At 43.1% G+C, this 25692-nt stretch overlaps 1 protein-coding gene across 1 annotated transcript in view; it reads left to right on the top strand.

Moving 5' to 3' along the window:
• ADAMTS20 (ADAM metallopeptidase with thrombospondin type 1 motif 20) overlaps nt 1-25692 on the top strand; it is a 162481-nt gene that overhangs the window by 43804 nt on the left and 92985 nt on the right. Inside the window, exons 5-13 of the mRNA XM_062195093.1 lie at nt 1241-1324; nt 1791-1915; nt 5159-5199; nt 14318-14423; nt 16286-16432; nt 18166-18307; nt 20369-20473; nt 24064-24209; nt 25422-25603. Of these exons, the coding sequence (XP_062051077.1) occupies nt 1241-1324; nt 1791-1915; nt 5159-5199; nt 14318-14423; nt 16286-16432; nt 18166-18307; nt 20369-20473; nt 24064-24209; nt 25422-25603 (1078 nt within the window). The remainder of the gene's footprint in view (nt 1-1240; nt 1325-1790; nt 1916-5158; nt 5200-14317; nt 14424-16285; nt 16433-18165; nt 18308-20368; nt 20474-24063; nt 24210-25421; nt 25604-25692) is intronic.

Raw genomic sequence — 25692 nt, 5'->3', positions numbered from 1 at the left:
TTGTATTTCCCCAAGGTGCTCACTGCATTTCTTCCAACACACATACCTGGGTTATTGGTAATGTTATGATCAAGGAGAAAGAGAGAGAGATATGTGGTTTAGGCTTGGAATATGACAGTAAGCCATTTAAAGGAAGATTCAAAGGGAAGAAAGAGTTTGTGTGTGTTGAGCTGCAGATACAAGGGGAGAAGAGCTGAGTGCTGCAGCCATGGAGCCAATGGATTATATACGGGGTCCTACAAAAGTTTTTAGAACTGGAATTAAAGCATGAGCTTATTGGGTGTAAAATTTTGAAATCCACATGTATGAAGAGTCTTCAAAAAGTTTATGGAAGGGGCCAGCACCATGGCATAGGGGGCTAAGCCTCCACCTGCAATGCCGGCTTCCCATATGGGTGCTGGTTTGAGCCCTGGCTGCCCTATTTCAAATCCAGCTCCCTGTTGAAGACCTGGGAAAGCAGTAGAAGATGGCCCAAAGTCCTTGGACACTTACACCCATGTGGGAGACCTGGAAGAACCTCCTGGCTTCGAATTGGCCCAGCTGCAGCCATTGTGGCCATTTGGGGAGTGAACCAGAGGATGGAAGACCTTTTTCTCTGTCTTCCCTCACTCTGTGTAACTCTACCTCTGAAATAAATAAAATCTTTAAAAAAGATCCTCAAAACCATGTTCATAATTGAAAGTTAACACTGAGTGTAGAGAAGATCAGATAAAACTAGCAGAAAACAAATAGACAAAAGTTCCATGTTTGTGTGGAATCTTGTGATGGTGCACACGGTGGACCATGAACTAGAAAGCAGCAAATTTCTTGCTGAATCCTTCAGAACACTGAATCCTTCAGACTCTAAGTTGTGTTTACATCACTCGGGGTTCTTGTTAAAGTACTGATTGTGTCTCCCTCATCAGGGCTGGGCCTGAAACTCTGCATTGCCCACCAGCTCAGAGTTCCCTGGGAGACACCCATCCAGAGAGCCTGGGGTAGGAGCCTGGTGTTCAGACTCGCCGCCTGTTAGAGTCACTGAGGTTGTGGGGGAGTTGAGAAGATGCTGATGCCTGGGTCCCAGCCCCAGAGGCTCTGCTGTGGTTGGAAGGGGTGGGACCCACGCGTCAGGGTTCATATTTGCTGTGTTGGATTTCAGCATGTAGCTCGCCGGGAGAGTTGCTCTCGGGCTGGGCTCAGTGCACTTTCTAGAAGAAAGACATATTTGTGGAATCTAATCCTGCTTTCTTTTTTATTGCAGGTTGCACAGATCTACAAGGACTCAAGTATTGGAAATCTTATAAACATTGTACTCGTAAAATTAATTGTGATTCACAATGAACATGTAAGAAACGGATTGAATATTAAAACATCAGTAATCTTAGTTGCAGTGGGCTTTTAGTACGAATATATAGAGGTCACAAAACTCACTAGAAATTAGATTTTTTTTTAACAGTTTACTCTAAAAAACTTGGTTTCAAAAGGATTGAGATTGCTTTTTCTGATGTGATGGAGATCAAGTGGAACAGCGCAGTGTTTAACTGAGCCAGGGCAGAAAAGATACAAACAAATAAAAAATCCAACGTTAAATACGTCCAGATGCTCACCTTTCTAATCCTGCTGTTGGAGGGTTTAGTGTAGAGAATAACCAGGGAGCTTCAGAGTTCATGGTGTTTGGGCGAAGGAGAGAGATGCCGCTCCTGGAGCTGGCTGCAACGTGCTGTTCTATGCGTGGGGTGGCGAGGACGCCGAGAGCTTGGAGGAGAAAGGGCCTGAATGTCTGGACCTCACCCTAGCTGTGTGTTGTGTAGGAAGGACCAGTCGTCAGTTCCAATGCAGGAAGCACGCTGCAGAATTTCTGTTCATGGCAGCAAACTCAGAATGTCCTTGACGACGCGCACCCTGACCACCACGACACAGCTGTCCTTATCACCAGGTAGGGCTCAGCAGGCGCTTTCCTGCTGTCCTGCTGTCCTGCTGTCCTGCTGTCCTGCTCGCCTGCTCGCCTGCTCGCCTGCCTGCCGTTTCTTCCTGCCGTAATTCTGTGCCAGTAGTGCTCAGAAACGTCTGATGAGAACTTGAATTCCCCAAAAAACTGCGAGTGAGGGTTCTAACAGCTTTTATACCAGAGTGCTAGGTTAGACTGTCTGGTTGTAGAGAAATGGTTTGGTCTGAACGGAATCATTTCCTTTGGTTCATTCCCCTGAATTTAGTTGACTGTGCACGTTGTAGACTGCCTGTGCGTTTTCCTTGGTCTGCTCTGTATTCGAACGCTCTGTGCATGTCTTAAGGACCATGCTGCCTTGGCTGGGGCTCTTCTTGAGCCTCTTTATTTCCACAAACACACCTTCTGCTGATAAAAAATCATTATCCATTTTACACACACTGGAGAACAGGACATCGGCAGTAAGTTCATGGAGAAGACATTGTCATTTAATTCCATTTGTAGGTGAACCTTTGGAAATATCTTTGTGTATTGCTAATTAATACCTTTGATTCAGCAATGTGGGTGCTGTCAGAATATATAGATCCCAGGTTTAGTTTTTGGTTGGTTTTACAGAGAAATCCTTTTCTTGGGGCTTAACCTGAGAGAAATCTCAACTTCCCAGAACCCTGAAATACAAACTTTGAGCCCATATAAAGAAGCTAACACATAGCCCATGTATTCTCTTTTTGTAATTAAAAGGAATTGATTTAGTTTTGTTTTTTTTTTTTATTTTATTTTATTTTTTACTTTTTTAACTTTTATTTAATGAATATAAATTTCCAGTGTACAGCTTATGGATTACAATGGCTTCCCCTTCCCATAACTTCCCTCCCACCCGCAACCCTCCCCTCTCCCGCTCCCTCTCCCCTTCCATTCACATCAAGATTCATTTTCAATTCTATTTATATACAGAAGATCAATTTAGTATAAATACTTCAACAGTTTGCACCCACATAGAAACACAAAGTGAAACATACTGTTTGAGTACTAGTTATAGCATTAAATCAAAATGTACAGTACATCAAGGACAGAGATCCCACATCAGGAGCAAGCGCACAGTGGCTCCTGTTGTTGACCCAACAAATTGACACTCTAGTTTATGGCGCCAGTAACCACCCTAGGCTGTCGTCATGAGGCTATGGAAGCCTTCCAAGTTCCCCGACTCTGATCATATTTAGATAAGGTCATAAAAGACAGGGTGAGGATAGTAACCAATGATCCTAAGAGTGGCCTTAACCAGGTCTGAACAATTATACAGCATTAAGTGGGGAAGAGGACCATCAGTACACACAGGTTGGGAGTAGAGCCATTGGTGGTAGAGTAGAGGTTATGATTACAAAGGAATGAGGCTCAAGTGCACTAGACAGGGTCTAGAACAAAGGACAGAGTCATTATTAGAGGAGCTAAGAAAGGTGCTGTCTAGGCTACAATTAAGTTTTCTGATTGAGAGGCAAATAGAACCTGATAGAAGGGGCTTGATAATAATCTGTTGGGTTTTAGGCCTTGTAAGTTAAGAGGCCCAGACCTATCTATCTCTTCACATGGGGTATATCCTAAGGGAGGTGTGAACCTCCTAGGGGAAGGCACTCTGTTGACTTTCATTACTTGGCTGGCCTGGGAGGAGAGCTGGCCAGGTAAAGGCAGGTGGCATCTCTAACAAGAAATTTACAGTTCTGCCTGCAATGTTGCTGACCCTACTTGGCCATACCCTCAGCTGCAGTGGTCACTTTGGAAGTTGGGCTGAGTGAAGGGCTTTTCAGCTTGGAGCCAATAAGATCTGTCGCTCTGACCTGGGCATCCTTCGATTCCAGGGCAGGTCCATTTCCAGTGATCCAACTCTTGGCAGAGCTGCCAGGGCTCTTCACAAGCTGACTTCTGCTGAAGCCCAGGCTTACCACATTGAAAGCCACTGCAGTGGACTGGCCTGTTGGGTCTCCTTGAGGGCAGATCACTGCACAGATCAGCCATTAATAGGCCTGCCACCCATTGCTTCTGATGCCGAGCTTTCTTTTCCTCCTGGTTTGTGTTAAAGCAGACCAGACGATGCAAGTCAAGGGAGTGCCCGTGTCCCATCTCTAATCTTCAGTGGCCTGAACTACAAGTCTATAGTCACAGGCATGTTCTGTAGTAGTTTTTCTAAGGTAGACAATGCCCATGAGGAAAATTATATTCTCACTTTAAAACTTTCTTTCCCTTTGGTCTGAAAGGGAGGTTTTTTTTTCTACTTACTGTATACTTCGCTGATGGCGATGTGAATCTAGCTATGAGATTATTAGTTAAGTTCTTATTTTGGCTATGCTATTACAGAAAAATGTCAGCCATCTCTTATAAGGTCTAAAGATTAAATTGTGCGTCCCACAGATTCCTTCATAATAGAATTAGTTCCCTACCTTGAAGAGAATAGAGAAGTGAAAGAACAAGTTGGGCTTAGAATAGAGAAATGAGGGAGCAAGTCCTAGATCACTTGCTGACAATAGCAATATTACATGAATACTTAGCAAACCATTTCAACCCTTAGATAAGAACTTAATAAAACATTTACCGGAAGGCCCAATGCCTTCTATAAATTTTAAGAGTCATGTATTTGAAAACACCTCTTAAATATCTAACATGGTGTAGTTTGTTTAACCAGTAAACTTAAGCACAACCATATAAAATGTTTTTAGTTTCTTTCTACCAACAAGTTTAAAACATATGATACACAGATTCAGGTCATACAAATTAAAATGTATCTTTGATTGATTTTAGCAGCTTAAATTTACGGACAATCTTATCTAAAAGCCATTTAAAATAAAACTCTTAATAAAATTTCCCCATGTGGACATACAATATGTACGCACATATAACATAGCATAATAGACCAATATCAAAATCCAAAATATCTGGTTGAAATAAGATTCCTTAAAATCATGACATAACATAGACCAAATCTGATCATTGTTACAAGGTGATTATTCAAGTCTTTGAAAATAAGCACATAGTTAAATAACCCATAGCTCTTCATCTCCTTGATTTAGTTTTGTATACATTACTCTACCTTGATCTGTGGTTCTGCTCTGGTTGGTAGTGAGAAAATATCTTTAAATACAAAGGAAAATTTTAAATTATTACTATGTATTACTATTATTTTATTAGCAGTATAATTACTAATTATGTACCGTGTTTATTAATTAATAAAAATTTTCTTTTAAGGGAAGACATTTGTGGTGCTAAAGAAAAATGTGACACATTAGGTAAGTTATTTTGCCAGTTAACTTTAGCTTATGTAATTGGTGACTTAATTATTTAAAAACATGTTCAAGTTAATTTCTTTTTATTTAATGTTTTGATTAGTTGTCTTGATACATTATTACCTATCACTGTTATTTAATTCTATTTCTATAAAGTTTACAGAGTAAAGAGTGTTGTTTGCAAGTTATGAAATATCAAATTCTTTGACATATTTGATTAACTTATGGTGTTACTAATGTAACGCCCAACTCATGTTAAGTCACACTTAATAACCCATGTGTCCACGTAAAGTAAAGTAGTGAATCCATGGCCAGACACAGGCTTCAAAGTGCTATCATTATTAAGACAAGACCTCTGTCCACCATCTGTTTCTGCTTGTCCCAGGAGATAGCAATACCAAGTGTATCATACTTGCCAGTTCCTTCTGTGTTTTGAAGAATGGTTCTATAACAAGTGTATGTGTTCCTAAAGAATTACTTGGTTTTGCTTCTTCTTGAGCTTTTATAGCTGGAATGCACGCATTTTCACTTCTGTGGTATACTGAATTCATAGCTTATATATCCAGATCTTATCAATGAATAATTTGAGCCCATTCTAACTTTTTTCATGATGAACTTCATAGTAAGAAGATAAATTCTTAGGACTAGAATTGCTCTGCCAGTATGTATGTTATTACTCAACTTAATAAGAAATACCAAGCTATTTTTTAATGTGGCTGTACCAAATTACACCATTATCAGTGGACAACAAGCATTCCTTTTGATTGTGTGTCCTTGTCACAGTAGGACATCTTCAGATTTCTGATTTTGTCAATCTAAATGTAATATATTAGTTACCTATTTCCGTGATTTCTAATGAGAAATCATATTTACTGGCCATTGGTTTTCCTTCTCTGTAAGGAATGAAATAAAATTTTCCATTTTTTCTCCAGTGGTATTTGCTGTATTCTTTTCTTAAAAAATTATTTATTTGGAAGTCATAGTTAAAGGGGCTGGAGATGAGGAGGAGAAAGATGCTGGCTCACTTCCCAAATGGTCACAGCAACTGAAGCTGGGCCAGACCAAAGCCAGGAACTTCTTCTGGGTCTCCTTCATGAGTGCAGGGGCCCCGGCACTTAGGCCATATTCTATTGCTCTCCCAGGCACGTTAGCAGGGAACTGGATTGGAAGTGGAACAGCTGGGACATGAACTGGTGCCCATGTGGGATGCCAGCACCACAAGCAGTGGCATTGGCTTTACCCTTAACACGATGGAGCTGGCTCTGTTAATATTTTTTTTTATTAAACTTTTATTTAATGAATATAAATTTCCAAAGTACAGCTCATGGGTTACAATGGCTTCCCCCTCCCAAAACTTCCCTCCCACCCACAACCCTCCCCTTTCCCGCTCCCTCTCCCCTTCCAATCACATCATGATTCATTTTCAATTCTCTTTATATACAAAAGATCAGTTTAGTATAAATTAGGTAACGATTTCAACAGTTTGCCCCCATATAGCAACACAAAGTGAAAGAAAAAAAAAAATACTGTTGGAGTACTAGTTATAGCATTAAATAAGAGTGTGCAGCACATTAAAGACAGAGATCCTACATAATATTTTTTTTTAAAAATTAATTTTCTATGCCATTTCCAATTTAACACCAGGTTTTTTTTTTTTTTTCATTTCCAAATATCTTTATATACAGAAGATCGATTCAGTATATAATTAGTAAAGATCTCATCAGTTTGTACCCACGCAGAAACACAAAGTGTAAAAATACTGTTTCAGTACTAGTTATAGCATCACTGCTCATTAGACAACACATTAGGGACAGTTCCCACATGGGATGTAAGTACACAGTGACTTCTGTTGCTGACTTAACAATTTGACACTCCTGTTCATGGCGTCAGTAATCTCCCTAGGCTCTAGTCATGAGTTGCCAGGGCTATGGAAGCCTTTAGGGTTCGTTGACTTTGATCTTATTCCGATAGGGTCACAGTCAAAGTGGAAGTTCTCTCCTCCCTTCAGAGAAAGGTACCTCCTTCTTTGATGGCCCCGTTCTTTCCACTGGGATCTCACTCACAGAGATCTTTCATTTAGGTCTTCTTCTTTTTTTTTCTTTTCCATGGTATCTTGGCTTAATATTTTTTGAAGACTTACTTATTTGGAAGTGGGAGTTAGAGAGAGAGGGAGCGACAGAAAGATGACAGCTAGAGAGGGGTCCATCTGCTGGTTCATTTCCCAAGTGGCTGTAATGGCCAGGGCTGAGCCAGGTTGAAGCCAAGAGCTCCATCCAAGTCTCCCATGAGGTAGATAGAGGCCCAAACACTTGGGCCATCCTCTGCTACCTTTCCCAGGCCATTAGCAGGGAGCTGGATCAGAAGTAGAGCAGCTGGGACATGCACTGGCACCCACAGGGGATGCTGGCTTTGCAGATGGCAGCTTAACACACTTTGCCACAACACTGGCCCCTGTTGTAAATATTTTAAAAATCGTCCTTCCGTATTTAACTCTATAACCCAATGAATACAGAATGCACATTGTTTTCAAAGGCACATGGAACATTTTCTAGGGTAGACCTTGTATTAGGCCTCAAGTCAAATCTCAGATTTAAAAAAGATTGAATGTATCTTCAATGATGTATCTTCTCAGACCATGAAAGATTAAATCTAGAAATCAGTAACAAGGAGTGCAACAGAACATTTACAGATACATGGACATTAAACAACATGCTACTGCATGACCAATGGGTCATTGAAGAAAGTAAAAAGGGACAGTTTTTTTTTTTTTTTTGATACGATGTCAGATAGAGATTTGGGTTTGTTACTTTGTTCTCTAATTGAAAGCCAGATTCCCCAAACTGTACCTTGAATATTTCCTCCCTTCCTTGAAGTCTTCAATATCATGCATGAAATCTGTATGCGCCTGGATGTGCATAATGTCATCCATTCCATGCCCATGTCTTATTCATTGACATGCCACTTCTGCACTATTTTCACTTCAGACTTTTGTAATCTTAATAATTGATGGGCTGTGTACCTCTGCTTAATGTTCCTCAAGAATATTTTATCTATTTTTGAATTCATCCATAAACATCTGAGAACCAGCACGCAAAGTGCTCCTAAAAGATCTGTCCATTTAAGTGGACTTTTTAAGTGTCTTTGCATAATGTATGTTATTTTCTTTCAGAGTTAAATACCTGACAATTTATTATGTCTGTTGATAGCAGAGTGCCCTCAGCTTGCTGGGTATGTCACTACCTCCAGTTTTCCAGCGCCCTCATATGTTAGTTTTTTCCTTGAAAAAAGCATATAATTGGATTCTTAAAATATGAAATACAGTAGTCTTTATTGTTCAGCTGGCAAAGTCTATTTACTACAATCATTGTAATTAATGTTGTATGCTGCCTTATGTGATGTACATTTGTTATTGTCAGTCACCATTATGTTTATAACTTCTATGGGATTTTTTAGGGTCCACAAGCAAGTGTGGTCATGTGATATTTGTCTTTCTGGAGCTTATTTCGCCCAACACAGTGACTTCTAGTTCCATCCATGATGTTGAAAATGACATGAGTTCATATTTTTATGTCTGATCGATACTACATGGTGTATATGTGCCATATGTTCTTTATCCATTCAGTGGTGGATGAGCACTGAAGTTATTTTTGTTTCCTAGCTTTTGTGGATTTCACCTCCCTTGGATATATACCCAGGAGAGGGACTGCTGGACTGTAGGGTAGTTCTGTTACTTGTTTTTGGAGGAGGGTCTGTACTGTTTTCCACAATGGCTGCACTACTTTGCCTTCCCATCCACAGTGTGCAAGGGTTCCCTTTTAAGCACATCCTCACCAACGCTATCTTTCATCTTTTTGTTAATAGCCAATCTTCTGGAGCCAGGTGCTGTTTTATTGTGGTTTTGATTTGCATTCCCCTGGTGATTAGCGATAATGAGCATTTCTTTTAAACGTTGGGCATTGTATCACTTCTGAGAAATGTCTGTTTAGGTCCACTGCTGCATCTTTTACTCAGATTATTTGGGATTTAATGCTGTTGAATTGTTTGAGTACCTTATATAGTCTGGATACTGACCTCTTGTCAGATGTAGAGCTTACAAGCATTTTCTACCATTGTGCCTTTGTTGATTGTTTCTTTTGCTGAGTTTAAAAGCTCTTTAGTTTGATGAAATCTCATATGTCTATGTTTGCTTTTATTTTCTGGGTTTTTGCAGTGTGATACAGAAAATACTTGCCCATTATAATGACCTGAAATGTTTTTGTTGTGCTTTCTTCTAATAATTTCAAAGTTGGAGGTCTCACACTTGGTTTTTTTTTTTTTTTTGAAAATTTTTATTTACTTATTTGAAAGAGTTACACAGAGAGAGGAGAGGCAGAGAGAGAGAGAGGTCTTCCATCTGCTGGTTTACTCCCCAATTGGCTGCAACGGCCGGAGCTGTGCCGATCCAAAGCCAGGAGTCAGGAGCTTCTTCTGGGTCTCCCACATGGGTGCAGGGTCCCAAGCACTTGGCCATCCTCCACTGCTTTCCCAGGCCATAGCAGAGAGCTGGATCAGAAGTGAAGCAGCTGGGACTTGAAGCAGTGCCCATATGGGTTGCCGGCACCCCAGGTGGCAGCTTTACCTGCTATGCCACAGCGCCGGTCCCTCACACTGGGGTCTTTAATCCATTTTGAGTTGGTCATTGTGCATTGTAAGAGGTAGGGATCTAGTTTTATGCTTCTGTATATGGATATCCAGTTTTCCCAGCAACAGTTACTAAAAAGACCATCCTTTTTAAAAGCATGCTCTTAGCATCTTTGTCAAAAATCATTTGGCTGTAGATGCGTGGGTGCACTTCTGGAATTTCTCTTTTGTTCCAATGGTTGTGGATCTTTCTCACTGTCTGTAACTCTACCTGTCAAATAAATAAATAAAAATCTTTATTAAAAAAAGCTGATTCTTAGATGTGAACTTTTTTTAAAAAGGAGATTGTTATTTATTTGAGAGGTAGAGTTACAGACTGAGAGTGGGAAAGACAGAGAAAAGTCTTCCATCCACTGGTTCACTCCCCAAATGGCCACAATGGCCAGAGCTGGGCCGATCCAAAGCCAGTAACAAGGAGCTTCTTCCTGGTCTCCCAAGCATGTTCAGGGGCCCAACGGCTTGGGCCATCCTCCACTGCTTTCTCAGGCCATAAGCAGAGAGCTGTATCAGAAGAGGAGCTGCCGGGACAGGAACCTGTGACCATACAGAGTGTAGGCAGAGGCTTAGCCTGCTACACTACCCTGCCGGCCCCTGTGGATCTGTTTTTGTGCCAAATCCATGCTGTTTTAATCACTGTAGCTCTGCATCATGTCTTAAATGCAGGTAGTATGGTGCCTGCTGCTTTGTTCTTTCTGCTCAAGGTCACTTTGGCTATTCATGATCTTTTATGGTCTCATACAAAGTTAAGCCGTGTTCTTTCTAGTTCTAGAACATGTCTGGGATTTTGGTAGGGATTGCATGGAATCTATGAATTGCTTTAGGTGGTATGTACATTTTAATGATACTGATTTCTCCAGTCCAGGAACACATTGGTACCTAAGGTAATTACTGATGGATAACATCCTACTACTGCCATTTGGATCGTTGTTTTGTATTTTTACTGTAATTCCTTTCTTTGTTTCTAAATTGCAATCTTTGTTTCTGTTAAATGATTTTTTTTCTCGTGTACTTTGATTCCTTGCTTATTATGTTTGGTAATTCTGTATATAGGTTTTGTGTTGTTAAGGCTTAGAAAAAGTTTCTTTCGGTTACAACAATCTATCTTGCTAAAAAAAACAATGTTGATTTTACAGATACCGAAAGGGACAAAAAACAAAGAGGTAAATCTTAATAAATACCTCTAAATTTGTGCTGCATTCCTCCCTGGTGTTGAGTTTTTGATATTATGTGCGGCCTCTTAATGTTTTAATTCAGTAGTTACAAGTTGGGGAGATTCACAATAAATATAAATGGTTTACACACAATGTCTAAAATCATAGAGCATTCTGAAATTTTGTAAAGCTACTCTTACCGGGAGTTTTCTACCTTTTGATATGTTCTTACTCGTTAGTATTTCTTGAAGCTTGAAGAACTAACTCCCTTTAGCACTATTTGTAAGACAGATCTAGTGGGGATGAAGTCTGAACCTTGGTTTGGGATTGTCCTTATCTTTCCTATCATCTGAAGCATAGTTTTTCTGGAAACAGTATTCTTGGCTGGAAATTGTTCTGCCTTCCATATCATGAAAGTCTCATCTCCTTCTCTCCTGGCCTGAAAGGTTTCTGCTGGGGGGTGTGTGGTCAGGCGGATGGGGAGCTCTTGCTGTGTTTCACTTCTTTTCTCTTGTAGCTTTGAGAATCCTGTTTTCATCTCTAATCCTGAGGAGCTTGACTGTGATATGTCTTGGGGTAGCCATGATTGTCAGGTTGAATCAGACAGATGACCTTTGACCTTCTTGCACCTGATGGCTGTATCTTTCTTTAGGTTTGGGAAAATTTTTGTCAGTATCTATGAATATGCTTTCTACTCCTTTGGTTTCTCTAGTTCTTCTTAAATCCCAGTAAGTCGACTATTTGCTTTTTTCACGCTATTCCATATTTTTCATAAATGTTCCTCACTCCTCTTGGTTTTCTTTCTTTTTCCTCCTCCAACTGCATGTTTTCAAATAGCCTGTCTTCCAGGTGTCTGATTCTTTCCTCTGTTTGATCTGTTCTGCAATTGATGCCTTCTTTTACATTTTTAATTTCACTTGGTGTACTTTTGACTTGAAGAATTGCTCTTCGATTTTGTCATTTCCATCTGTCTATCAAATATGTTAGAATCTTGAATCTTTTCTCAATCTTCTCTTAAGTTGAATTGAGTTTCCTTAAAATAGGTATTTTGAAATACTCATTTGAGCGTTTAGAAGTTTCAATTCCTAGGAGGTTGGTTTTGGGCACCTTAATTTGTTCTTTGCTGATGCTTGTTGGTTTCTTAACTGCCACACTTACCTGGTCCCTAGAATGTATACACGTATCTAAGCGTGAAACACAAAGTGTGGGAGATAATCAGATGTCTACACAACCCTGAAACTGAGTAGGTTGGAACGGAGCACATGGTGCTGCCCTCATACTATCTTTGAGGCATGTTTACTAATGTATTCTTTTTCTTGTTTAGTTTTTGGTCTTGCTTTAAACTAAGAAAAAGTCGTTGGGGGTAGGAGAGACTTTTGGTAATGAGGTCAGAAAGAGGATACATCTTTGCTTTTTGCTGAAAAGTATCAGTTAATGAACTTGTTTGTCTTTGGCTTTTTTTCAGCCTTTAAAAACTTCTTTGATTTAATTTCCATTTCTCTAACACACAACATAAGCATTCTAATTATTATGAAGTTTACCTTAAATGCTATGAAGACGTCCATATTTTTAACTTTTAAGAATAAAAGAATTACCACTTAGAGGTGAGAGCTGTAACAGTAGCTAATGCAAATGTTTATTTTATATGAAGAAAGTTTAAAACTTTACAGTAAGAAATTATTATCTTAGGTACGAAAAACTTTTGTGAAAGGAATTGTCATAGGAGAGCAGACCAGTTGACAACTAAATATTACAGGATATTGGTGGTAAAACCATGGTATTGTGTTCAATTCTAAAAATTATTAAATAAAGAGCTACCTTGCCTAATGATGGAGCATGGATTTTTGTAATGAACATTTATTTCGAATTTCCTGCTCTGTGTTACATTTCGAGGACTGTTAGCTGACTATTGCTGTCTTTGGTATCCAGCCAGCTCAGATTGTTGTCGTCTTTCAACTGCACATTTGAGTTGCTTGTTAGTCTTTATAGTAGAGTGACTACATCTTGATAGAGAGTACATTTCCTGTTGCTGAAATAGTTGCAGAATTACTGAGTGCTTATAATAATTCTTATCACTGGGTCTCATTTTATTCAACATAGATTAAATGCCAAGTACTGTTCTCAGCACTGAACGTGTTTTTACTCATTTAATTATGTGATAACTGGGAATATTTATATATATATATGTGTGTATATATATATAAAATGTGATCTTAGATGTTAGAAAATTAAAGAAGTCTCATAGATATTTTTGGAGTTGTGTGCTATTTTCTGCTCTCCTTAGTTACCGTATTACCAGTTAACCCATTCAGTGCCTTTGTTACTCCCACACTGATGTGCCTACATCCTTCAACCTATGTGGAATGACTATTCTTCACCTAAATTTAAAAACATTGTTTGTTCACCCATTTTTGGAATTATTTTCTTGAGTAGAGGAATCTAAGAGTTTTCTAAAAGGATTTCTTTTTTTTAAAAAAGGTTTATTTATTTATTTGAAAGGCACAGTTACAGAGAAGTAGAGGCAGAGACAGAGAGGTCTTTTATCTGTTGTTTCACTCCCCAAGTGGCTGCAATCGCTGGGGCTGCGCTGATCCGAAGCCAGGAGCCAGGTGCTTCTTCTGGGTCTTCTGTGCAGATGCAGGGGCCCAAGGACTTGGGCCTTCTTCTGCTTTCCCAGGCCAAAGCAGAGAGCTGAATTGGAGGAGGAGCTGCCAGGACTCAAACTGGCACCCATGTGGGATGCTGGCATTGCAGGCAGCAGCTTTACCTGCTGTACCACAGCACTGGCCACTAAATAGATTTTTTTAGACTTTGATTTCATAAGTTTTAAATTTATAAAACAAAAAGTACTGAAGAAGTATGGAATTCCCAAATACCCTACACTCCGCTTCCTCTATGGTTAGCACCTTATATTGTTGTGATACTTTGTCACAGTCTGTAAGCTGTGGTCACACACTGGCTTCCCCTGTGGACAACATTGCATGTTAGTGTATCTGTAACGATCAGTGACCTACACCCAGCTTCCCCTGATTTCGTTTTTTATCCAAGCTCCCTCTAACCTTCCTTCCTTTCCCAACCTTTAGCAATCAACATTAATTGGTCTGGTTCAGTTTTTTTCTCTTTAAGCTTTTATAAGACAAAATGTTCAATACCTATATTCATTCAGTGTTAACAGCCAACTCTGTTTATTTCTAGGTGGTAATGCCAATGAAAGCTTTAAAATTCAGTTCTTAGTTTACGAGCTAGATGCTGTTTTCAGTTTGGTGATATGCAAATGTGAAATTTTTCAGGCCTAGCAGAATTAGGGACCCTGTGTGATCCTTCCCGGAGCTGCTCTATCAGTGAAGAGAATGGACTGAGTGCTGCCTTTACCATTGCCCACGAGCTGGGCCATGTGTGAGTATCTGTCCCATGGGGATGAGCGGGGCCATGTGTGAGTATCTGTCCCATGGGGATGAGCTGGGCCATGTGTGAGTACCTCTGTCCCGCGAGGATGAGCTGGGCCATGTGTGAGTACCTCTGTCCCGCGGGGATGAGCGGGGCCATGTGTGAGTATCTCTGTCCCGTGGGGATGCACTGGGCCATGTGTGAGTATTTGCCCCGCGGGGTTGCACCTTCTGCTCACTGCACAGAACACCTGAACATCCACCTCTGGTTGAGTTTCTCGTACCTGTGTTTCTTCAAAAAGTCATTACTGTAACTGCTTACTTATATGCTAACTCTGGCTGTTTTATGATCTGTGTTAGGTCTCTCAGGGTGTCTAGATCAGCAGACCAAGCCAAAGAAACAGAACCTGGCAATTGTTTGGTTTACAGTATTGGTGTCCCTGACAGGCACTGATGGCCTCCATCCCTTGTTGTCCTATGCACGACCCCTGTCTCTTTATCCTAACAATGACCTCTCTGGTCATCCCGTACATAACTGCTCTTCTTTGGTAGCCTGGGTCATTAAGTAACCCTGTCCCTTGTTCTGCACGTGGCCTCTAGTTGTTCCTGTGCTGTGTGTGACTTCTGTCCTACACATGTTCTCTACCCTTTATTCCTTTATGCTGTTCATGACCTCTATCTCTTGGTTTCCAGTGTGTGACCCCCAACACTCACTGTCCTTCACTTGACCCCTGTCCCCTGTTTTCCTGCACATGTCCTGTGGCCCTTGCTGTCCTCTGCATGGCCCTGTCGTCTTTCGTCAGGCTGCACAAGTCCAACTCTCATCCTCGCAGCTGTGGAAGGGCCTGCTGGGTGCCTGACTCTGGACATCTCCCAGCCTCTGTGAAAACCAACTTGTCTCTGATCTTGCAGCTCAGAGCCCCAGCAGAGGGGGGTTTTGGCCAGGGGAAGTTCTTACTCATTAAAACATGTCTCTGTTTTAAGAATTCTCTTCTCTATTTTTTTTTTTAATTTGTCATTTATTTATTTGAGAGGCAGAGTTACAGAGAGACAGAGGGAGAGACAGAGAGAAGGGTCTTCTGTCATCTGGTTCACTCCCCAAGTGACCTCACTGGCCAGAGCTGGGCCCATCTGAAGCTAGGAGCCAGGAGCTTCTTCCCAGTCTCTGGTGCAGGGGCAGGGGCCCAAGCACTTGGGCCATCTTCTTCTGCTCTCCCAGGCCATAGCAGAGAGCTGGATTGGAAGTGGAGCAGCTGGGACAGCCCAGCTGTATGGGATATCAGCATTGCAGGTGGAGGCTTAGCCCACTACACCACAGCACTGGCCCTGTTTTGTTTTGTTTTGTTAAGTGGTTCCTTTATCAGCCCCTGTATTACTAAAACTTCCATGGGCTTCTATGAATGGAGACTGCCCAGGGGACGTTAGAAACCCCTCTGAGAAGTTGTTCCCACCATGCCCCAGGACTCGGGGTTTCTCTGTGTCTGCAGACGGGAATTGCGCCTGATTCTCCCTTGTCAGGTCGACGCCATTGCTTTGCTGGTCTTGCTGTGAGGCATCAGCCGAGCACCTCAGGGGCGTGGCTTTGTGGGGAGGTCTTGCAGTGAGCTGGTGTCTCTTCAGGGCCCTTGAGCATGGCTCCGTCTCATCAGCAGCCTGCACACAGTTTTGTAAGTTTCTCGGAAGCCGGCTGCTCCTCAACGTGAACATTGTCAGCACCTTGGGAAGCAGTCAAGAGTACAGATCATGTTAGAGTACAGATCATGTTAGAGTACAGGTCATGTTAGACCCATCTGTGTTTTACATCCTGAAACAGACCTAAGGCATTGGTGACACTCTGGATAGCCTTTGTTAAGGGTTTGTTTCCACTTTCAGGTTTAATGCTCCCCATGACGACAGCTTCAAGTGTAAAGAAGTTGGAATTAAACATCCGTATCATGTGATGGCCCCGACTTTAAATTACGAAACAGTCCCCTGGACCTGGTCAAGATGTAGTCAGAAATACATCACGGAATTCCTCGAGTAAGTCTGAATGGATGTCCCTTTTGTCACATTGTTGAGCATCTAGATTGTAGATTTGATGTTTGTATGTTTTTCAGGGTGGTTCAACTTCTGCTTAATTTGCCACTGTTTAGATTGAAGCTCATTTTCACTTTACAAGTGGATGTTTAGAAATGAGGAAAAGCATTGTTATCGCAGCTGAGAGCCAGCTATCATTTTTTTATTTGGACCCTTTCTCGTGATAAGAACTTGTTTGAGCGAAGACTTAATGGCAGTCACAGCTACCTTGCGTGTCTCTGAATTTGCGTGAGCTCTGAACGAAGTCACCAGGTCCTGTTCTGAGAGGGGTTAGAGGTGGCCTGGAGGGACAGAGGGTGGCTGCAGCCAAATTCCGAGTCACCCACATGGCTTCTAGAGCCATGTGCATGTGGAGTCTTGCTTGGCTCATCTTTGGGAGGCTCCCCTGGCTCTGAGAGAGGAGACAGGGCACGTTTCTTTGTGTCCCAATTGCATTTATCCAGCTGCAGTTTCTACTGTAGTCACAGAAACTCCCAGAAGGCCAGCCCAGAAAATCATTTAGTGTAGATGGAAAAAAGTGCTTCCTTTCTTCTGTACATTTCAGTCACTGAGTTAGCAGCATCAGTAGTTCATAGTTATCTCCCTCTCTCTTCATGAGATCCTTGGTAATAAATAAAGTTATGCTTTGGGATACATGTGCGTGAATTTATCCTGCGGGTTTGGCCAGCAGGCAGGATTTATTCCCACTTAGGACCTTGATTAAAACACACAGCATACAGTTACTGATCTGTGCTTGATTCACTTAGCTTTGTTCGGCAGCTAACTGGTGCATTGATCATAAACACCAGTGAGTGCGCTTTTTATACATGTGAGGGAATAATACTCTGCTTCTCTTCGTTGGAAATTTTAGAAGTTACATGTGCATTTCATTGAAAAATCAGTGCGTCTTCGCCAGCAGAGATTTCCACCCTATAGAATAACTGCTTTGAGTTGCTGTAGAGGAACAGAAGAACATTAGTGCTTGGTTGGGACAGCTGAACGTTCTCAGTGTTCTCTGTCGGCGGGACGTGGCATGACAGACAAGGCCCGTGCCTGTACCGCTCTCCAAGTCCCTTAGGTTATCGTGTATTCTGATAGAAAGTTGCAAGACAGACACCACACTCAGAGACGTGGGCTCAGGGAGAATAAAGAGCGTATCCACAGCCGCGCTTCCTGGAAAGCAGGGGAACCACACTTAAGCTCCCCAAAATCAAAACAGTGCTCTCAGCTCTGTGCACGCTCCCTCCCGGAGGGGCCTGCACGAAGCTTTGTTAAATTCTGCTCTTGTTCAGACTGGAAACACACCTTCTCCGAAGTCTTGGAAATGCATGGTTACTTTGAAAGCATTCTGATAGGTGGGACATCATGTTGCAGATGTAAACCCGAAGTGTGATAGGAGCGTGTGCCTGATAGACAGCGTTCCCGTGAGTGCACGTTTGTGAGTCAGGACTGCTCTTGTTGTTTGGTTGCCACCTTTGAGTCCAATGGGGATGGAGCACACGTACAACTCTGAGTGCTCGGTCAGCCGTGGCTGTCATTGCACACAAGGACTTGCTGTGCTGCTGCTGTTCTGAGCTGGTTTTTAACTTATGAGGAAATGCTCGTTTGTGAAGTCAGAACTACAGGCAGTGTGATGAAGAGGCTGTACTGCAGTGCATCCCTGAGAGTTCACATTTTGTCTTCTGTCCTGGGCCCAGCACTGGCCACGGCGAGTGCATTCTGGACAAACCAAGTGGAAGGACCTATGAGCTGTTTTCAGAACTTCCTGGATCCCTGTACGATGTGAACAAGCAGTGTGAACTCATGTTTGGTCCTGGCTCACAAGTGTGTCCCTACATGGTAAGAAAAATTCCTGCCGTTCAGCTGATGTTAGAATGGATTTCCAAATGTACGTTTGTTCTCTTGAACAGGTGAACGGAAACAGTGTTCCAGTCTTTGAAAACTCTGGTGTTTGACAGTAAGGGGTTAAACCAAAGGGAAATGAAAGCTTAGTGCTTCCTGTGTCGGGTGCGTGGGGCCCTGTTGGCCCCAGACGTTCCTGTGAAGACTTCTCCCGTGCATCAGCCACACCAAGATTCTAGCATTTGAAGATTGAAAATATTCAGAGTGTGGATTTTCAAACGACATTTTGGGGCATGTGTTGAGAAAATGTAGGTGTTTGATCCTGAGTTGTTCCAAAGGCCTCAGAAATCCATTGGAGTATATTTTCTTTTACGTAGGTTTGGACCAAAAGGAACAATGTTTAGGGCATTTTGCTTCATTTTCTTTAATCTGTTACTTTATAATTTATTTGGGGACTTTTCCGTGGATTAGATATGTTTGATTTCCATTGCAGTAGCTGGTCCTGACACACACTGGGTCTGTCATTGTTGCGTTATCGGGGGGTAGATGTCGGGTTTGGAGTTGACCCAGTGTGCCCCTGCTCTGGTGACTCAGGCCTTGTTTTTGCAAGCAGCGTAGTTCTTTCCTGATCTGCATTCCTCTACCAAACTCATTCCTGCCTTGCAAGGCGTGGGCCCTTCTGGGCACTTGCAAATGCATGTGTATCCCCGGGGCCGCCTAGCCTGCCACACGGTGGGGACCCTCAGATACACATCTACTGAACGCTGAGTGAATGAATGAAGTCACTTAACAGGAAGTGCAGAGACTTGCACGTGTGTGTCACATGGTGGGTATTGTTCCCAGAGCCTTTGGTTGTCATCAGCCATTTTAATTTTAGCAAACCTTTAAACTCCACCGCCAGTGGGTGGAGGGGAGTTTGACCTTACTACTTGATTCCAAGAGATACATTTCTTTCCAACCTGGTTTAGACACTAAAAACACTTTGAGTTTAAATTCTGAAAACGAACGGAATTCTCGTGGGTATAGCTGCTGTGACCAATTCTCGTGGGTATAGCTGCTGTGACCAATTCTCGTGGGTATAGCTGCTGTGCCCAATTCTCGTGGGTATAGCTGCTGTGCCCCTCTGGACTTCGGTTTCTTGTGAAAGCTTTGGAATTCCTTGTTCAGAAGTTGAAAGTATGCATTATATTCACAAAATACAAGCTTCAGTGGGCCTTAAAATATTTCTGTGTGCATTATTCATACATTCTGCCATGGCATCAAAGGGGCCTTGAGGCACCCCCTGTGGATATTTAGCCATAAAATGTCCTTTAGAAAAAATTTCTCACGTAAGTTTGAATATTTCCACTCTGACTCATTTCTCCCATTGTTCTGTGTATGAATAAAAATCTTTTAAAAATGTAGAGGTAAGTGTAGTGTGTTTAGGGGTCCAGAGGAAACTCCATGACAGAAACTTACTTAGGAAAGATTTTGGCCGACGGTCTCTAGCTGTTGCCATGAGAGCAGGGAGTGCATGGACCAACCTAGGAGCCAGCGTGGGAGGGGCCCTGACGCAGGGAGGTGTGTGGACCAACCTAGGAGCCAGCGTGGGAGGGGCCCTGACGCAGGGAGGTGTGTGGACCAACCTAGGAGCCAGTGTAGGAGGGGCCCTGACGCAGGGAGGTGTGTGGACCATCTTAGGAGTGAGTGTAGGAGGGGCTCTGATGCAGGGAGGTGTGTGGACCAACCTAGGAGCCAGCGTGGGAGGGGCCCTGACGCAGGGAGGTGTGTGGACCATCTTAGGAGTGAGCGTAGGAGGGGCCCTGATGCAGGGAGGTGTGTGGACCATCTTAGGAGTGAGCGTTGGAGGGGCCCTGACGCAGGGAGTGTTTGGACCAACCTAGGAGCCAGCGTGGGAGGGACCCTGATGCAGGGAGGTATGTGGACCATCTTAGGAGTGAGTGTAGGAGGGGCTCTGATGCAGGGAGTGTTTGGACCAACCTAGGAGTCGGCGTGGGAGGGGCCCTGATGTGTGTGTGTGACCCTCACTCGTGCTCCCTGCCCATTGCTTCTCTGCAGAAACAGTGCCGGCGGCTGTGGTGCACGGGCACAGAAGGCGTTCACAAGGGCTGCCGCACTCACCACATGCCGCTAGCGGACGGGACGGCCTGCGGCACTGGCATGGTAGGTGTTCTCAGAGGGTGAGTCTCGTACGGAGAGGTGTGCCGGGATGTGACCGCTCTGCATCTCTGCGTTCTGTACCTTATCTGCCGTCATGCTTGTTGGATGCAGTACATTGTGAACCGCATGTGAATATTGAACTTCCATGTAATTATATAAACAGTTACACAGATACAGGTGTACTTTGAGTATATCACAGACTGGTTATTAAAATTGAGTACTGACGACATGACCCTAACAGTTCAGCAAATCTCCCAGATTCAAGGGAGCTTCCCGACAAAATTGGGTTCAGTATGACAAAGTTTTATGTGGCTTCTTCAGACATGTATAGGTTTTCATTGATTGAAAGTCCATTCTAGCACTGGAGTAACCTGCGTGCCGTAGCACGTCTTGACCTTCTGACGTCCACGGTGAGCTTGTGTCAGCCAGACCCTACGCTGTGGAGGGCAGAGGCTCACTGTGCTGCCTGTGACACGGAGGCCAGGTGGTGTGTGCTGAGCTCCGTCTGCACCTCCCAGGAGCTCCCCAGTGCAAGAGGCAGCTTCCTTAGCAGTGGGCCAGTGCACGCCACGTGCTCACGACTCACTTTAGACGCAGCTGAAACTAATTGAAATCACAGTTCAGTAGCTGAACCCATGCTGTTACCAACCATGGCTTCCTTGTCTTTCTCTCGGGTCACAGACGACTGGGCAGGGGCTTCTGTTTGGAATGTCAGCAGTTTCTGGCATGGCTAAAGTGTCCATTGCTCACCTCTTGGAGATTTTATGCTCAAAGTTCTCATGGGCCTTTTCAGCAAGCAGTACATTTCAAAATTTGAGCATTCATTTGAAGTGATTTGGTGGATAAGAACTGTTAAAAGCACATTGCCAGGCCAGTGCCATGGCTCACTTGGTTAATCCTCCACCTGCGGCACCAGCATCCCATATGGGCGCCGGATCCTGTCCCGGTTGCTCCTCTTCCAGGCCAGCTCTCTGCTATGGCCCGGGAGTGCAGTGGAGGATGGCCCAAGTGCTTGGGCCCTGCACCCCATGGGAGACCAGGAAAAGCACCTGGCTCCTGGCTTCAGATCAGCATAGCACTGGCCATAGTGGCCATTTGAGGGGTGAACCAATGGAAGGAGGACCTTTGTTTCTGTCTCTCTCTTTCACTTTCTATAACTCTATCTGTCAAATAAATAAATAAAAATCTTTAAAAAGAAAAAAAAAAGCACATTGCCCTTGTTTCCCTCAATTCCTGGGAGCAGTGTTAGTAGCCAGCTTTCTGGGGCCAGGCACCTGGGAGCCAGTGAGCACCTGCCAAGAGCCAGAAGGCAGCTGTCTGGACGTGCTGGGCTGAAGAACTGTACTCTGAGAGGGTCACCTGATCCCAACCTGAGCCTCAAGATCTGCGGCCAGAATAGTGATTGTTGTGTTTACAAATACCAAAAAAAAGAAAAAAAAAATCCCGTTTGTAGCCAGCTTTCTGAGTGGCCTAAGTCAGCTCACGTGTGAGCATGAGTTTTGCTTTTGAAACTGAGGTGTGTGGTGCAGTGCGGAGACTTCTGGGTACAGTTTGGTAGAGTGTCAGGCAGCCCAGGCAGCATCAAAGCATTTCTGTCAATCCGAAGCCTTCAGTGCTGTCGGCTTCCAGACAGTCCCTGCCCTCTGCTGTCAGCGCCTGCTCCTGTTCCTGTCTGCCTTGACTCTGTGCCTTGATCTTTGTGCATGGGATGGTGCAGTGCACCCCCTTGTTGGGATGAATCAGACTTCCTTGGGCCAACGCCAGGTGTTTGAGCTGTGTCCACGCTGCTCAGCGCTTCAGCACCGCGTTCGTCCTGTGGTGCAACAGAGTTTGTTTCTCCGTTCTGTCACTGGACGCTGGGGCCTCTCCTGGGTTTTGGCTATCATGGAGGAAGCTGCCGTGAACACCCATAAGCAGGTCTACTTACAGACCTGTGTGCGTGTTCTGCGGTCGACTTGCTGGGTCCTGGTGCAAGTGTTTAATTTCACAAGAAACCGACAGGCGATTTCCCGCCGATGTAGGCTGCCCGCAGCAGCTTGCGAAGGCTCCACTCGCGCTCAGGTCCTTGCCGACTCTGGGTACTGTTAGTTCTTTCAAAACATTTAAGCCACTTCAGTCAGAATAAAATGAGTCTCATTGTGGTTTGAGCTTATATGTACCTGTTTGATTTACTTGAGTGGCATTTCATGTGCTAATTGGCCCCTTGACTATTTCCCCATTGAGTCTGTGTGGTCAGCATGGATCCTTGGGGTTCAAGGTAAATGTGATGGAATTCTGCGACTATAAAGCCAGTGCAGATGAAAAGCAGAGGTGTTGTTTGGAGCAGCAACGTGTGCATCAGGGTGAATGGAAAGTTTTCTTAAATATTTATTTGAAAAGCAGAGTTATAGACATACACACACACTCAAACACAAACATAGAAAGATCTTCCATCTACTGGTTCATTCTCCAAATGGCTATGATGACCAGGGCTGGTCCAAGTCAAATATAGGAGCCAGGAGCTTCGTCCGGGTCTCCCACATGGGTGCACAGGGCCAAGCACTTGGGCCATCTTCTGCTTTCCCAGGTGCATTAGCAAGCATCCGGGTTGGAAGTGGAGCAGCTGGGAATCAAAACAGCAGTGGCTGAATCCCTCGCACTGCAATGCAGGCTTCCGAATTTTCTTTTTTAAATACAAGATTGTGAACTCCTGTAAATTAACTATTTTCAGTATTAAATGGATCTTTTATTGAAGTAATAGTTTAAACAAATATCTATGATTTTGCCTTAACACAAAATTATATCTCATGACTATCTTAAAAGAGAGTCTCTTTGTTCAGTACTTTTAGTTGTAAATCAGTTTGTATGACATCGTGGTGAGCCCTTCTGAGCATCTGGGTGTAGGTGCTATTGGGTTGGACACAGAGGGTGATAGGAAATTGTGGGAACATTCTTCTCTAAGTTTCCTGTTATGTTTCTTACATGAAATCAAGAAATGAGGTCATCATTGGAGACTCTAAAAGCATGGGAGATGACAAGATGGCTTGCGATTGAAAACTGGAAGCAGGGGCTGGTATTGCAGAACATCAGCTTAAGCCACCGTTTGCTGTGCCAGCATTCCACATCCACTTCTGATCCGGCTCCCTGCTAATGGGCCTGGGGAGGCAGCAGGTGATGGCCCAGGTGCTTGGGCTCCTGTTACCCATGTGAGAGACCTCCTGGCTTTGGCCTGGCCCAGCCTTGGCCGTAGCAGCCATTTGGGAAGTGAACCAGCAGATGCAAGACCTCTTTGTCACTCTGCTTGTCAAAGAAATAAATTTTTAGAAAATATAATTTTACATTTTGCTGCTTAAATTTTCTTTCCGCAAAATGGGACGGTCTTAAAGATAAGAAGAAATATTTATGTCCTTGTTCCATTCTGCACATCTAACAGTTTCTCAGTAGACAGGCAATATCCATAGAGTGATATCAAATATGATCACATTTTGGAATTAATATCCGTTTTCCTTAAATCGTTTATCATCTGTTCTGGTGTTTATAAGCTTTTCTTACATTCATGATGTTCTAGTTGAATACTCAAGAGTCATTTCTTTGTGCATTTGTTGTTTTTCTAGCATTGCTATCATGGCGTGTGTGTAAACAAAGAGATGGAGATGCGTCCCGTGGATGGTGACTGGGGCTCCTGGGGCCCCTACAGTTCTTGTTCAAGAACATGTGGAGGTGGCATCAAAATCACAAGCAGGCTCTGTAATCGTCCCGAGTATGTCTTTTTATGTCACTGTAGATTGAAGTTATCCGTCCCGAGTATGTCTTTTTATGTCACTGCAGATTAAGGTTATCTCAAGGCACCTGAAAGTAAACACCACTCTGTCATTCACTTCCAACCCTGAGATCATTCTGTAGCTTCTGGGATGCAGAAAACTTCTGGAATATTTTAGGCTCTCTCTTGGCAGAGTCAGGCCCAAACAGAAGAATACAAAAACCATAAATACGTTAAACTTTATAAATATGAATTGAGACAGAACAATTTTCTTACTTTTTTTTCTTTCTGATTTACTATAAATGAGCATTTTTTGCAAATATGAATGACAATGCATAGTGATATTTTCGTGTTGACCGTGTTCCTGATGAAAGGGCGCTTCTCCTTACACCTATGTTTCTGCCCTCATGGATAGGATACGTGATTTCGTTAAAATGTTTTTTACTGTTCTGTGTAATTTTCCTTTGTCGTATTTGCTTCCTTTGCTTCTCATGCATCACTGTCTTTAGCTGAACAAATACTAAAGCATTACATACCCTCATCAAACTATTTAAAAGAACTTTTATAGACCATGAAATAAATTTTATGTTCCATGTGTTAGTTGCTAACATTATATACTAATAGTGAAAAGACTCTGGAAGTATTTTTAGTGCAGAAAAGTGATGTACTACTTTGAATAAAATTTCAGTTGATTTGAATTTTAGAATAGCTCCATTGTACTAGTAGTTTCTGTATTCTAAAATTTCTGAAGAGTTCCGTTGTCTAACAGAAATTGAAACTGAGATGGACAGTAATTGATCGCATGAAATTCCTTGAGCTGAGTGACAAGTAAAGTAGATGTGACCAAGATGCATATATAATTCCTTTTTATTTAACATGATATCATCTTTGGCTACAGCTGGTCCTCCTGCCCTGGAAAAATGAGCAGACCCTCTTTTGGAGTTTCTGAAGCAAATCCCCATGCTTAGGTTCTTAATGCAGTTGGGAGTAAGATACCCCTCTGCCCCTGAGGCCTCAGTGTCCACCTATGGTGGACACCTTTATGGGGTGCTAACCGTAAGATGGCTGCGAACCCCTGTTACACACTTCTGCTAGATCAAGCACGTGAGACAGCAGTGGTTGTGCAGATCCTGAGAGAGGATGAAGCCACTGTAGGAGACCCTGTGGAGATTGCACGGTACTGATGCACTTTGCACCGATGAATTTGACTAGGCCAAGAAACGGAGGAAAGTACTGTGTGGGCCGCAAGATGAAATTTCGGTCATGTAACACTGATTCCTGTCCAAAAGGCAAGGAAGACTTCCGCGAGAAGCAGTGCTCTGATTTTGATGGTAAACATTTGAACATCAATGGTGTCCCCTCTAACGTGAGGTGGCTGCCCAAGTACAGTGGGAGTAAGTAACTTCTTTGGCCTGAAGGCTTTTGAGACTGCGAACTTAGGGCTTTCTCACTGCACACCAAGCCTTTGGCTTTGGCTGTTTCT

The sequence above is a fragment of the Lepus europaeus genome, chromosome 6, assembly GCF_033115175.1.
Source record: "Lepus europaeus isolate LE1 chromosome 6, mLepTim1.pri, whole genome shotgun sequence".
NCBI lineage: Eukaryota > Metazoa > Chordata > Mammalia > Lagomorpha > Leporidae > Lepus > Lepus europaeus.
This window is presented reverse-complemented; position numbering and strand designations above follow the sequence as displayed.